We start from the raw sequence: 15918 nt of genomic DNA, 5'->3' as shown, positions 1-15918 counted from the left end.
TAGGCACATGTATGCCGATTTTTCCAAAATAATTCCATAATTAATAGCCTTACACATTGATCTCAAAGCGTAGTAAAATAAAAACCCACAAACATCATACCTTGCTTTAGGCGCGACTAATAATAAATTATCGTGACTATGGGTACGGTTCCCGTGGCATAACCACGATACATAAATTTCAATTCGGGTGTGCATTTCATATGACCCGACCATAACTTCGAATATTAATAAAAGTTAACACGTTGTAAATCGCGAGTGCATTTCACGTGGCGCAATTCGCAATGTGCACAAAAACAAACGAGTGCGCGACATCGCGACTCGTTCAAATAAATTCCATAAACATTAAAAGTGGCAAAAGGAATAAAATGCACATAGGTTCAAAATATGTAATAATCAGATAATCGAGCTAAGTGTAAATGTTAAGCGACCGTGCTAAAACCACGGAACTCGGGAGTGCCTCACATCTTCTCTCGGGTTAACAGAATTCCTTACCTGGTCTTCTGTGTTCGCAGACCATAAAAATAGAGTCAATTTCCTCAATCTGGGATTCTAAAACAAACCGGTGACTTCGGACACCATAAATTATTCCAAGTGGTGACTCTTAATAAATAAATAATCCCATTTAGAATTATGTCACTTAAATTAGAAAAACTCCCTTATCCCCCATCCATCGAGAAAAAAGGAGGTGTGACAGCTCTGGCGACTCTGTTTTTGGATTGTGTTTTTTTAAAATTAAAAAAAAAAATTGGTCTTTATTTATTATTGTATACATAAAATTATTTTTTATATATATATTAAATAAAAATATAAAACTTCACACTTCCCAGGAAAAACTCCTTTATCCACATCCCTCGGATAAAAAGAGGTGTGACAGCTCTAGCGACTTTGCTGGTCTGCGAAATCAGAGATTCTGGGTTCGATCCCCAGCAGAGTCGCCAGAGCTGTCACACCTCCTTTTTTTCCCGAGGGATGGGGATAAAGGAGTTTTTCAAATTTAAGTGACATAATTCGAAATGAAATTATTTATTTATTCAGAGTTGTCATTTGGATTAATTTATGGTGTCAAAGACACCGGTTTGTTTTAAAATCCCAGATCGAGGAAATTGACTCTATTTTTATGGTATGCGAACACAAAAGACCGAGTAAGGAATTTTGTTCACCCGGGAGAAGATGTGAGGCACTCCCGAGTTTCGTAGTTTTAGCACGGTCGCTTAACAATTACACTTAGTTCGATTATCTGATTATTACATATTTTGAACCTATATGCATTTTATTCCTTTTGTCACTTTTAATGTTTACGGAATTTATTTGAACGAGTCGCGATGTCGCACACTCGTTTGTTTTTGTATACATTGTGAATCGCGCCACGTGAAACGCATCCACTATTTTACAACGTGTTTACTTTTAATAGTATTCGAAGTTATGATCAGGTCACATGAAATGCACACCCAAGTTGGAATTTATATATCCTGGCTATGCCACGGGAACCGTACACATAGTCACGATAATTTATTATTAGTCGCACCTAAAGCAAGGTATGATTTTTGTGGGTTTTTATTTTACCACGCTTTGAGATCAATGTGTAAGGCTATTAATTATGGAATTATTTTGGGAAAATCAGCATACATATGCCTAATATCATGAATGATGGAAATTTGAACCTTAAAAGGAAAGGCTAAAGGACAGAAACTTTGGTGACAAAGTATGATGAGAAATTGATGAGGAAAACGTGAATTGCCCCTTTATTCCAGTTTGCAACATTTGAATTCAAGCATTTAACCTCTCTAACTCTTATACCAAAAGCAAAAGTAATGGCCAGATTTAATTCAAACAGTAATAAAATATCGAAATAGGACTTCCAACATGACTGGATTCAAATGCATTTTAAACATCAAGCAAATAAGCTAAGAGCAACATATACAGGTTCATTAAATCGAACAACTCCAATATTTAGCCATGAAAAGCAAAACCAAATAAAATTATACAATGGACTTAGATGCGTACCTAGTTACCAATAATCAAAAGAAAATCAGAAAATAAATCTCTGAACAGCAGGAGTATCAAAAGCTAATCTGGAGCTCAACGATGAAGTGAGTCAACAGCAAATCTGTGAACTTAGAAAATTTTGAAACGAAGCTCGATAACGGAATTTCGAACAGAAATCCGCCGGAGACCTCGATGAAGTTCAATCACACGACTGATTTTCGCGGGAGTGAATGAGTGTTTAATAGCTAGTTTCGAGACTGCTTGGCGTCAGTCTTTGGCTGATTTTCGTGGTGTTTTGGGGTATTTTTGGGGATGGTTTTCAAAGTTGTTTTTGCTGGTTTTGGTGAAAGATTTGAGCTCATTTTGATGGAGGCTTCAAGGGGTGATTTAGCTGGTTTTCATGGCTAGCTTTAGATCTATTTAATGGAGTTTCTGCTGGGTTTTACATGGATAAAACTTAAGGTTCGATCATGGGATTTGGTTGTGTGATGGGGTGGCAATTTTGTGGTGTTAAAGCTGGAGAAGAGAGGCTGCGTTTTTTCCTTGTGTATGTTGTTGCACAGCTTTTTTTAAAAAAAAGCTCTAGGGTCTCTAAGGAAGGAGAAGGGGATCCGTTCTCTCTCTTTTCTTTCCTCCAGCTTCTGACCCTTCTCTTGAATTGTGGTGAGGTCTTTTTGTAGGGAGTAGGAATTAGGTTAATTCAAATGGAAAGTGGGTATGGGCTTGAGCGATTGGGCTCAGATATGGGCTTGCCAAGTTGAATGGTATTGGGTTATTAAATTGGCCCTTTAATTCTATAATTCTTGTAATTTGACTAAAAACATATTAATTTTCTTTCTAAAGTAACACCATAAAAATGTAAAATCGGCTGGCCCTTACTAATTAAAACAACTAAATTATGATATTGAAACTATTTTTTGGTATTTTCAAGGATTATACTAAAAATAAAAGTGGATTAAAAATAATATTTTTCTAAAAATACCTAATACCTGAATTAAATAGAGAAAATAAAACTATTTTTATATTTTCAATTTTTGTGCTTTATAAAATAGAATTAAAATTAATAATAAAGTGAAATTCAATAAAAATAAACTCAAATAAATATTCTAAAAATACTAGGACTATTAAAGGTAATTCTAATATGCGGGTCAAATATTACGTGCTTACAGTTGAAAACCAGAGTCATTGCGTACAATACAACTCTCATTTCCTCTACTTAAATAACTACCCGATCCTTTTAATCTCATTCCAACTGTTGGCTTCTAAAATAGAGCCTTGTCTATTTAAGTGCAATTTTGCAGCATCCAACATGGAGAGAGCATAAAGGAATAGCTGAAAATTGGCTTAATGAATGCATATTTTGGTATATATCGCCTCATATTTTATTCACGTCTCGACGATTTGAGATGTTTAATATGATTGTTTGTGCTAAATTTTGGTATTTCTATGTGTAGGAATTATTCGGATGCAATTTAGAACGAAAGGACGCGAATTAGAGCGAAATCGGAACAAAATTGCAGAAATGAAAGTTGAGCGCCACAACCAGCGTGGGGCGCTCGCTGTGGCGCACTTTACAGAAGCAAAGAAGTTTGAGCGCCAGGTCCAGCGCCCCACGCTGGCCTGGACGCTCACAACGGGAATTCTCCTTTTTTAACTAGGACTCCGTTATTTCGACCCCTAGACGCCCCAACTCATATAAAAGCCAACCTAAACCTATTTTTGAAGGGAGGAACGGATTTAAAGAAGAAGAGAGGCACAAAACACTGAAAAGCGAGGATTTGATCAATTCTTCCATCCCTTTCCTAGTATTCATTGATTTTATGTTTGAAAATATAATTTTTGATGATTGTATGAACATGAGTGGCTAAGAACCCTATTGTTCTAGGGTCATGGGTATACATGAATATTGATGTTTGAAGTTTAATTTGACGAAGTTGATTTTATCATATTGGGTTATTTATTTAATTCTGTTTTAAATTATTTTGCTGAGTAGCTAACAGTGAAATACTATCTACGAATCTAGAGTTGAACTCGAAAGTGGGAACTCTAGATTGCATATAGAATTAAATAGAGTAAGTTCTTAAACCCGGGCATCGGGGAACGGATTCGCAATTAGGATAGACATATACCTAATTGCCTTACTCGGTTGCAATACAGGAATTGTAAATGCGTTCTTGTTAAACTTAATTCCATAGACATATAGGTATTAAGTTAGCTTGAATAGGCGAGTAAGGACTCGACAGATGCTTACGAGTAATATCAACCCTGTGAATCAACAATCCAGATAAATCAATTAGTTATTTTAAACTAAGAATGCAACATGATTGTTAGATAACCCGTGACCCTGGAATATTATATCCTATTGATTGTTATTCAAAACTATTTAAGTGTTGTGTTTGATTCTTAGTAATTCATTACTTGATAGCCTTTAGGTAGTAATTTAGAAAATTATATATTTTTTCAGAAATATTTTGAATCGATAAGCTATTCGAGTTTGAATTAGTCAAAAGTTAATCATAAGTCTTCGTGGGAACGATATTTTATTCACTACTTTATTACTTGACGACCACGTATACTTGCGTGAGTGTGTTTGGTCCCAACAAGTTTTTGGCGCCGTTACCGGGGACTTAGAAATTAGCTACTTGACTAAGTTAAGCTTTTATTAGTTATTTGTTCAAGTTTTAATTTTCAGTTTGCCTTGTTTGTGTTAACGCAGGATCTTCTTTTGAATGCGGAGGAGTAGAAGTGCAAGCAACCTCATTCCTCTTGATCCAGAAATCGAACGAACACTATATAGAGTGAGAAGGGAACTCGAAGCTAGAATGAGAATAGAAAGAGAGTTGGACATCGTAGTTCAACCACAGCCAATAGAGATGGCAGGTAATGAAGAGTGTCCGGTGATTGAAGCCGCAAGGCCCAATCTTGCGAATATGACTCAGGCTATTGTGAAGCCTGATATCACTGGGCATTTTGAACTCAAACAGTACATGGTACAGCTGATTCAGTCCACAGGACAATATGTGGGTCTATCTCATGAGGACCCGCAGAGGCACATTCAGAACTTCTTAGAAATTACGGACACTTACAATTATCCGAATGTTTCCAAGGACTATGTCAGGCTGACACTATTTCCCTTTTCACTGTTGGGGGAAGCTAAGGAATGGTTGCAAAAGGAGCCCGCGAACTCAATCCACACTTGGGATGATCTAGCAAGGAAATTCTTAATCAAGTTTTTCCCAACTAAGAAGACAAAGTCGCTGAGGAGCCAAATTCTTAAGTTCTAACAACGGGATGGCAAGACACTTCGTCAAGCTTGGGAAAGATACAAGAAGCTACTCCGAGACTGCCCGCATCATTGTCAGACTGATGAGGTACTGGGTCACACTTTTGTTAATGGGTTAGATGAAGCATCAAAAATGAATCTTGACTCAGCTTGTGGGGGTAGTTGCATGGCGAGGCCGTATAGTGAAATACAACTCTTGCTAAATAACTTCACTGGCAATGACCATAATTGGCAAGAAGAGGGGGATTCAAGAAGGGCAATTAAACAGAAGGCAGTCGGGTTGATTGAGCTTGATGACTTCTCCGCCATGAGAGCCGATATAGCAAAATTGGCAAATCAGATGAATAGAATGACAATGCAACAAACACAACAAATGCAACATGTACATCAGATGTCTATTTGTTGCGAACTATGTGGTGACAGTCATATGAGTGACATGTGCCCCACGAATCCTGAGTCTATATACTATGTGGGACAACAGAGCAGGGGTCCAATGAATCAGCATGCGCAATATGGGAATACCTACAATCCAAATTGGAAGAATCATCATAACTTCTCATGGGGAGGAAATCAACAGAATCAGAACCAGTATAGGCCCCAAGGAAATTTCAATCAACCTCAGAGACCACCCCTACAAACAGAAGAGAGTATGAATGACTTGCTGAAGAAGTTGTTGCTTGATAATCAACAACTCAGGACCGATTTCAGAAATCTTGAGAGGCAAATGGGACAGTTAGCAGCAAATCAAAATACTAGACCTGCAGGCGCGCTTCCCAGTGATACAGAGAAGAACCCTCAAGTTAATGCAGTTACACTCAGAAATGGGAGGGAACTAGAAGAAGTTCCAAAGAAGAGAAAGAACAGTCCTATACCTGAGAGGGAGCTAATCCCTAAGGCAATACACGAGTCAAAGAAAAATGATGCAAGTTCAGAGCCAGTGGAGGCTGCAAGGCCACCACCACCTTTCCCTCAGAGATTGCAGAAAAAGAATGACGATCGCATGTTCAATAAATTTCTCTCTATGTTAAGCCAAGTTCAATTGAATATTCCGTTGGTGGATGTACTTCGTGAAATCCCAAAATATGCTAAGTACATAAAAGATATAGTGGCTCACAAGAGGAAATTGACTGAGTTCGAAACAGTTGCACTTACTGAGGAGTGCACTTCAAGGGTCCAAAACAAGCTTCCTCAAAAGCTTAAGGATCCTGGCAGCTTCACCATCCCTGTACAAATTGGTAATATTGACGTGGGTCGTGCCCTTTGTGATTTGGGGGCAAGCATAAATTTAATGCCCTTGTCATTATTTAAGCAATTGGGTCTGGGAGCTCCAAGACCTACCACTGTGATGTTGCAATTAGCTGATAGGTCCATAGCCTACCCTGAAGGAGTAATTGAAGATGTATTGCTGCAAATTGGGAAATTTATCTTCCCAGCTGACTTCATTATTCTTGATTTTGAGGCTGATGAACAAGTTCCAATCATATTGGGATGACCTTTCTTGGCTACTGGTGATACAATAATTAAAGTGAGAGAGGGAAAAATGATTATGAGGGTGGACAACGAGGAAGCAGTTTTTAATGTATACAAAGCGATCCAACTTCCCCGCCACTATGAGGAGCTCTCTATGATATCTGTTGTGGAGATGGATGAGAAACTTCTTGACACGATTGTATATCTAGATGATTCTCTAGAAAAAGCAATCATGATATTTGATAGCTTGGAGATTGATGATGAGGTTGAGGAGATGATGCATATCCTAGATGCATCATGTGCTTACATGCAAGGAATAAACCCGTTTGAGCCCCTGAATAGGCCAAGTGGCCCCCTTCCAAAGCCGTCAATTGAAGAAGCTCCAAAATTGGAGCTTAAACCCCTACCCCCTCACCTTCAATATGCTTATTTGGGAAGTTCTGACACTTTACCTGTTATTGTTTCTTCTGACTTGTCTAAATTGCAGGAAGAAAAGTTGTTGAGAGTGCTACGTGAGCACAAGCGAGCAATTGGGTGGACGATGTCTGACATCAAAGGCATTAGTCCAGCTTTCTGCATGCATAAAATCCTCATGGAGGATGGACACAAGCAAAGTGTAGAGCAACAACGCCGCCTAAATCCAATCATGAAAGAGGTGGTAAGAAAAGAAGTGATTAAGTGGCTTGATGCAGGTATTGTATTCCCAATCTCTGATAGCAAATGGGTAAGCCCCGTTCAATGTGTGCCAAAGAAAGGGGGGATGACTGTAGTGGTTAATGAAAATAATGACTTAATTCCTACAAGAACTGTCACTGGGTGGAGAATTTGCATAGATTATAGAAAATTGAACAAAGCCACCCGAAAGGACCACTTCCCCCTCCCCTTTATTGACCAAATGCTTGATAGGTTAGCAGGACAGGAATACTACTGTTTCCTAGATGGTTATTCGGGGTATAATCAGATTGCTATAGCCCCAGAGGACCAAGAGAAAACCACATTTACATGTCCCTATGGCACGTATGCGTTCAAGAGAATGCCCTTTGGTCTCTGTAATGCACCTGCGACTTTTCAAAGGTGTATGATGGCTATTTTTACTGACATGGTTGAAAGATTTGTAAAAGTATTCATGGATAATTTTTCTGTGTTTGGATGTTCTTTTGATAATTGTTTAACGAACCTTGATAAAGTGCTAGCTAGGTGTGAAGAGACAAACTTGGTACTCAACTGGGAAAAGTGCCATTTCATGGTACGTAAAGGTATAGTTTTGGGGCACAAGGTGTCAAAATATGGTTTACAGGAGGACAAAGCAAAGGTGGAGGAAATTGAAAAATTACCCCCACCGACATCCGTAAAAGGCATTCGCAGTTTCTTGGGCCATGCAGGTTTTTATCGTCGATTCATTAAAGATTTTTCAAAAATTTCTTCTCCATTATGCAGGCTTCTAGAGAAAGATGTCACCTTCAAGTTTGATGATGCATGTCTGAAAGCATTTGAGGAGCTGAAGGGAGAGGTTGGTGACTGCACCAATTATCATCGCCCCAGATTGGGGACTGCCATATGAGTTGATGTGCGATGCAAGTGACATAGCAATCGGAGCTGTTTTGGGGCAAAGAAGGGATAAAATATTTCACTCCATTTATTATGGGAGCAAAACTATGAATCCAGCTCAGATGAATTATACAGTTACTGAAAAAGAGTTGCTTGCAGTAGTATGGGCGTTTGACAAGTTCAGATCTTATCTAGTGGGAACCAAAGTTGTCGTCTGCACAGATCATTCAGCTATCAGATACTTGTTTGAAAAGAAAGATGCCAAGTCGAGGCTGATTCGTTGGGTCCTCCTCTTGTAAGAATTTGTCTTAGAGATCCGAGATCGAAAAGGGACAGAAAATCAAGTGGCTGATCACTTGTCCTGATTAGAAAGTCGGAACCATATAGCTGAAGGAGAGACAATCAAAGAAACATTTCTTGATAAGCAGCTATTAGCAGTCACCTCAGGTGAAGCCCCATGGTATGCGGATTATGTAAATTTATTGCAAGTGGGGTGACACCACTAGAATTAACACCTGATAATAGAAGATGATTCTTACATGATGTGAGGCTCTACATATGGGATGAGCCATTCTTATATAGGCAATGCGTAGATCAGTTGGTGCGAAGGTGTGTTCCTGAAGAAGAGATGAATGCAATATTGCATGGCTGTCATGCTTCGCCATATGGAGGTCATCACGGTGGGGATAGAACCGCCCAAAAAGTGCTACAATCAGGTTTCTATTGGCCAAAATTATTTAAGGATGCACATGCCTTTGTTAAAAAGTGTGACAGATGCCAAAGAACCGGAACTATCACAAGGAAGCACGAGATGCCCTTGCAAAATATTCTGACAGTAGAGCTTTTTGATGTTTGGGTGATTGATTTCATGGGACCGTTCCCATACTCTAATGGTCACAGGTACATTTTGGTGGCGGTCGACTATGTTTCTAAGTGGGTGGAGGCCATTGCTCTGCCTACTAATGACGCAAAGGTAGTGGTAAGTTTTGTAAAGAAGCACATCTTCACGCGCTTTGGGACTCCAAGAGTGTTGATAAGCGACGGAGGAACTCACTTTTGTAACAACTTGCTGAATAATGTTCTTGCAAAATATGGAGTTAAGCACAAAGTTTCCACTTCCTATCACCCCCAAACGAGTGGTCAAGTAGAAGTTTCAAACAGAGAGGTAAAGCAGATTCTGGAGAAAACAGTAAGTGAAAATAGAAAAGACTGGGCAGGAAAGCTGGACGATGCATTATGGGCATATCGAACTGCATACAAGACTCACATAGGTACTTCTCCGTACAGGTTAGTTTATGGGAAGGCATGTCACTTGCCAGTCGAGCCTGAACATAAAGCTTATTGGGCGATCAAAAAGCTAAATATGGATATGGACTTAGCTGGTGAGAATAGGTTGCTGCAACTCAACGAGCTTGATGAGTTTCGATTGCATGCATATGAAAATGCCAAATTATATAAAGAAAAGACGAAGAGGTGGCATGACAAACACATTCAACATCGAGAGTTTGAGCCGGTTCAAGAAGTTCTATTATTCAATTCAAGGTTGAAACTATTCCCTGGAAAGCTCAAGTCCCGTTGGGCAGGTCCTTTTGTTGTGGTAAATGTGAGGCCTCACGGAGCGGTGGAACTACGTGATAAGAGCTCAAGTGGTACCTTCTTGGTAAATGGCCAGAGAATAAAATATTATTGGGGTGGTGACATTGCACGTCACAAGACCTCAGTGGACTTAACTGATGCTTAAACATGTGTTGAGTCGTGCCGCGACGTTAAATTATGCGCTCGTTGGGAGGCAACCCAAAATTTTATTTTTTATTTTTTTTGTGTAGAATGTGTGTAATGTATATATCGAGTGCTCGGATAGTCGGGATTTACAACAACAAAAAAATGTCTGATGCGAGTGCCCAGGCCAGCGCCCCACGCTGCCTGGGGCGTACTTTCCAGTGCCTGAGAAGTTCGAGCACCAGCCCCAGCGTGGGGCGCTGGGCTGGCGGCTCAGGTAAATTTTATTTTATTTTATTTTTTGTTTTCTTTATTTAATTAAAAATACCCTACCCAATTACCCATATACACTAACATCCCAACCCATACCCAATAACCCAAACCCACTCCCCCACCTAAATACACACTCACAACCGAAAAACCCCATTCTTCAGTTCACTCACGCTTTCATCTTCTTCTTCCCTTTTTCTCTCAAAATTTCAATATTCTTCAATAAATCTTGCTCAATTCCATCTCAAGACTCTAAGGTATGTTCTTCTTCTTATCTCTTTTCTTGTATTTTGGAAGTTCTTAGAGTAGTGTAGTCTTAGTCTTATCTCTTTCCCCCCCTTTCTTCCAACACCCTAGGTTCTTAAACATATTTGGATGGTATGGTGGGTGGAATGATTATACACGAAAAATTGGTGCAAAACTTTGGTTGAGCATTTGTGATTGAAGTAGTAAACTATAATTCCCTCTACTTCATGTAAATTTGGGAGGCCCACCTTCTCCCACCATTGTTGAAATAGAAGAGCAAAAATTGATGCCCACAAGGTGTTTGCTAAAAAGCTTAATATAGTAAATTTGAACACCGGTGAAGTCTAAGTAGCCGAGTGTAGTTATATGAGTTTAGGGTGAAGTGTGGGGTCTCTTGTTGTAAACTTTTGTAAGTGTAGTTAGTGTAGTAATGTAGATTTTAACTTTGTTATGCTTGCACTATAGTTAAGTTACGGCCATGATAGGCTAATTGAATTTTATGGCATAGGGAAGTCTAAGTACCTATAGCCTTGTGATGACACATTGGTGCACATTGGATCAATATTATGATTCGCTTATACATAACCTTCGGTTTTAAGTGTGGGGTCATCTTGCCTCTCACGATGACCTTAGGCAACGTCTCTTGATTCATTCTCATCTTTGTGTTTATCATGTGTAGGTTGCTATGGCTCGTGACGATGCCGCTAAAGGAAAAGGGGTGGGGAAATCCTCCACTACTGCTCCCCCTCCAAAGAAACGCAGGCAAGGCGAGAGCTCCTCCCGACAAGCCAAAGGAAAGCAACAGGCTAGTGGGTCTGAAAGGCCACCACGGCCTCGAGTGGAACTTGTTCGGGAGGACGCCATCAAATGGCATGATACTTTTGTTCCATATGGGCGATATGTATCTGAAATGGGGATAAATATGAAAGCTTTAGAACGGAACTTCCCAGATATACTTGCTACATTGATTGCAAAGAAGATGGATAAGCTCCTCGAATGTCCGGGCCCGGCAAATCTCAGCATGGTAAGAGAGTTGTATGCTAACTGGAATGAGAAAAATGACATGCCGTGGGTCAGAGGTCAGGAAATTCCAATGGATAGGGAAGCCTTGTGTCAATTTTTGGGAGTGGATAGTCCTAATCCACGAAGGCTTCGAAAGTTCGTCAAAAGTCCAAACTACCAAGCAATATGTCACACTCTTTGTGGCGTTGATTCTAATGCAAGATGGACATGAACTAAGGGCAATATTCACCTTGAAATGCTCCGTTTCGACTTCAACAAAACGGCCAAGGTTTGGCAAAACTTTGTGCAAGCTAGATTAATGCCCGTTGAACATAATACTGAGTACACTCGAGCTCGAGTGCGTGTGAGCTCGAGTGTGTGTGATTTACTTTTTGATGACCGGGCGCCCCATAAATGTGGGTGAGCTCATGCTTAAGGAGATGACCCGCAACCGTTTTGGAGGAAGGATAAAAAGGTTTTTCTTCGGCAACACCGTAACACAATACATGCTCTCTCGTGGGGTGCTAGAGTACCCTGGCTATGATGAGGTAGTGGAGGCACCCACAGCATTGTTAGACATCACATCCATGCTAGAACCCACATCCAAGCTCACCCAAGCTGCTAGGAATGAGAGGGACGAAAATTTTAACAGGTATCTTTACAAATCCCTCAAAGTTATTATGAGCAAGCTTGGGGTGTCAGATGGGGAGCGCGCGTAGATGCGAAGTGATCTCTCCAGTTCTTCCAAGGAGATGTTGGGCATAGCACCAGGCAGTCCCGTTCATCCATCTGAGGATGAAAATACTGACGAAGAATCTGATAATGCGGATGATGATGACGATATGGGACCAATGGCTTTGGTACCCTTTGGGGATGATGATGCGCATTGCCGCCGCTGGTTGGCATCCTGATGAGGCAGACTCCAACTAACAGGGAGTTCTTTCTTTCCACCTTACCTTATTTTCGAATTTATTTAGCATCGGAGACTATGCCTTATTTAAGTGTGGGGTGGAGGGAATACTCCTTGAATTAAAATATTTAGTGTTATTATTATTTTATATTTTTTTTATTTTTTTTCTCTTTCATCTTTTAGCTTAGTTTAAGACTAACATATAATAAAAAAATAAAAAAAAACCAAAGATTTTTCCCGACGATGGATCTATTGGACACTTTTCCTGAGGGATGAAAAGTCAGATTAAAAATACCAAAAAGATTCTCTTTGTTTTACTTTTGATCGTTAGGTAGTATCCCTTGGTTTTTCTTTGGACGCCGGTTCTTTTCCAAGGGTGTAGCTCGAACCGGGTGTTTTGTTTTATTTCTTTTTAGAAGTAGGATAAGGGAGAAAACTAAGATTGATCTGAGGTACCTGTTGACATGTTTGGTGTTGGTAAATTAAGTTAGGGCATGCGCTCTGTCTTCCTGCGTATATGATTTGAATTGTAATGCCCAAGTAAATTAAAGTAGCTTACTCTTTGATGCCGTTTTCTCAGTTGATTGACTTGTATACTACCTAGCACAGTGTTGCTTAAAGATCCTCAACTTGATATGCCTGCTTGACTTGAGAGTCGCACAAAACCGTCTTGAGTGAGTCAAGTGCCATGTGTGTGTAAGGATTGTTAATATTTTGTGCTACCCTGTGTAGTCTAGAACTTGCCCCGTGTGTTAATCAACGTGAAATCATTAAGTTGTGCTAGTCTAGGAGATGACATAGGCGTTTCTTGCTTGACCATAAAGGTGCTTGTTACTGACAAATAAAATTTTCCCATTGCTAGCCCCTTTGAGCCTATAGACCGTTTCCTTGGCAACCACATTACAAGCCGTACTCCTAATTGTTCTTAAGGTGAGATTGTTGAACCTTAACCTCCTAAGGCACTTAGTCGCTAAAAGTAGTAAGGTGAGAGATTAGGAAGTGGCTTCCGAGTGGAACCATGAAAGGGTCCCTAAGGTGCACTAAAATTGTGAATAAAGGTCACTAGTTTATGAACTTCAATGTATGGAGTGTGTTATTTAAATAAATAAATAAAAAAAGAGAAGGGGAAAACAAATGTTCAAATAATGAAGAAAGATACACACCTCCTAATCTCTCTCACTAGTGCTAGTGAATCTATAGAGATGCTTGATGGAAAAGAGGCTATGTTATTTATGGTGTATGACAAGTGAATGGGTTGAGAAGATATTGCGCTTGAATTATGAGTATAGTGTATTAAAGTGCTTAGGAGGGTTAGTCACTACTCCCAAATGTATCTTACCCGTCCCTTAGCCTACATTACAACCTTAAAGTCCTAATTGATCCTAGAGTTAGCTAACTTAGATTAGTAGAGATGTACACTACGGGCAAGCTTATGGTACGACCAAGGGATGCACATGAATTCTTTGGGAGAGTAAGTGAATGTTGTTCAATTGTGTGATGTCCTTAATTTATGTTCAATGACATATTCAAATTTGTGGACTACTGTGATATTCACTCTTTTGCTTGTGGTGAGGGCACTTGATTTCATGACGGATTGGGGATATTGCACATTTTCGTGTGTTGGGTGAGTGCGTGAGTTGAGGATGCTTAGTGGTAACGAGTCGTCTCTTGAGGTAAGGTTGTTGTGGAGAGGTTGTTTGAGTTGATTGAGTTGGTTGAAAAACATTGAGTATACTTGGGTTATTCAAAAATGGTAAGAATGTGAAATTTGTGTGTCCATGCTTAATGGCCGACATCGATCATAGTCAACAGGTAGGGTGAATTGATTGAATTAATTGTGAAGTCCTCTTTAGTGCTCAGATAGTTCCATTGCTCGAGGACGAGCAAGAATTTAAGTGCGGGGTGTTGATAATCGGCTTAATGAATGCATATTTTGGTATATATCGCCTCACATTTTGTTCACGTCTCGACGATTTGAGATGTTTAATATGATTGTTTGTGCTAAAGTTTGGTATTTTTATGTGTAGGAATCATTCAGATGCAATTTGGGATGAAAGGGCGCGAATTGGAGCGAAATCGGAACAAAATTGCAGAAATGGAAGTTGAGCGCCACAGCCAGCGTGGGGCGCTCGCTGTGGCGCACTTTACAGAAGCAAAGAAGTTTGAGCGCCAGGTCCAGCGCCCCACGCTGGCCTGGACGCTCACAACGGGAATTCTTCTTTTTGACTAGGACTCGGTTATTTCGACCCCTAGACGCCCCCAACTCATATAAAAGCCAACCTAAACCTATTTTTGAAGGGAGGAACGGATTTAAAGAAGAAGAGAGGCACAAAACACTGAAAAGCGAGGATTTTATCAATTCTTCCATCCCTTTCCTAGTATTCATTGATTTTATGTTTGAAAATACAATTTTTGATGATTGTATGGACATGAGTGGCTAAGAACCCTATTGTTCTAGGGTCATGGGTATACATGAATGTTGATGTTTGAAGTTTAATTTGACGAAGTTGATTTTATCATATTGGGTTGTTTATTTAATTCTGTTTTAAATTATTTTGCTGAGTAGCTAACAGTGAAATACTATCTACGAATCTAGAGTTGAACTCGAAAGTGGGAACTCTAGATTGCATATAGAATTAAATAGAGTAAGTTCTTAAACCCGGGCATCGGGGAACGGATTCGCAATTAGGATAGACATATACCTAATTGTCTTACTCGATTGCAATACAGGAATTGTAAATGCGTTCTTGTTAAACTTAATTCCATAGACATATAGGTATTAAGTTAGCTTGAATAGGCGAGTAAGGACTCGACAGATGCTTACGAGTAATATCAACCCTGTGAATCAACAATCCAGATAAATCAATTAGTTATTTTAAACTAAGAATGCAACATGATTGTTAGATAACCCGTGACCCTGGAATATTATATCCTATTGATTGTTATTCAAAACTATTTAAGTGTTGTGTTTGATTCTTAGTAATTCATTACTTGATAGCCTTTAGGTAGTAATTTAGAAAATTATATATTTTGTCAGAAATATTTTGAATCGATAAGCTATTCAAGTTTGAATTAGTCAAAAGTTAATCATAAGTCTTCGTGGGAACGATATTTTATTCACTACTTTATTACTTGACGACCACGTATACTTGCGTGAGTGTGTTTGGTCCAATTTCCTTAAATTGTTCGGTCAACCACTCTTCGTTAGATATGCAAAGCTTTAGCTATCTTTTCATGAACCGTTCTACAAAAAAAAAAAAAAGCCATTAGTCACTTTGCCGATCCTTTCACCATTCACTCTTTAAGCTTTTTGGGGTAAGTTTTGTGACAGAATTTGCCAAATAATGTAACTTCAAACTTTAATCTCATTCCATAATTTTTATTAAAGTTGTCTTGCATGATTTTACTTCGTAAAATTATTTTCAATATTTTAGAACATATGCAACCCAAACATAATTTCCTAGAAATGTTTTGCCTATATTCA

The 15918-nt window shown here is 39.3% G+C and overlaps 1 protein-coding gene across 1 annotated transcript; it reads left to right on the top strand.

Moving 5' to 3' along the window:
• Window positions 1–5762: 5762 nt before the first annotated feature.
• On the top strand, window positions 5763–11756 carry LOC138904358 (uncharacterized). The gene is made up of 5 exons (XM_070192860.1): window positions 5763–6195; window positions 6796–7004; window positions 7404–8153; window positions 9390–9947; window positions 11202–11756. Exons 1-5 carry the CDS (start codon window positions 5763–5765, stop codon window positions 11754–11756), a joined length of 2505 nt encoding a protein of 834 aa, XP_070048961.1.
• The last annotated feature ends 4162 nt before the right edge of the window (window positions 11757–15918 follow it).

Source organism: Nicotiana tomentosiformis, chromosome 2 (genome assembly GCF_000390325.3).
Source record: "Nicotiana tomentosiformis chromosome 2, ASM39032v3, whole genome shotgun sequence".
In the NCBI taxonomy this organism is placed as follows: domain Eukaryota; kingdom Viridiplantae; phylum Streptophyta; class Magnoliopsida; order Solanales; family Solanaceae; genus Nicotiana; species Nicotiana tomentosiformis.
The sequence above is the reverse complement of the archived record's forward strand: the minus strand, read 5'-3'. Positions and strand labels throughout refer to the sequence as shown.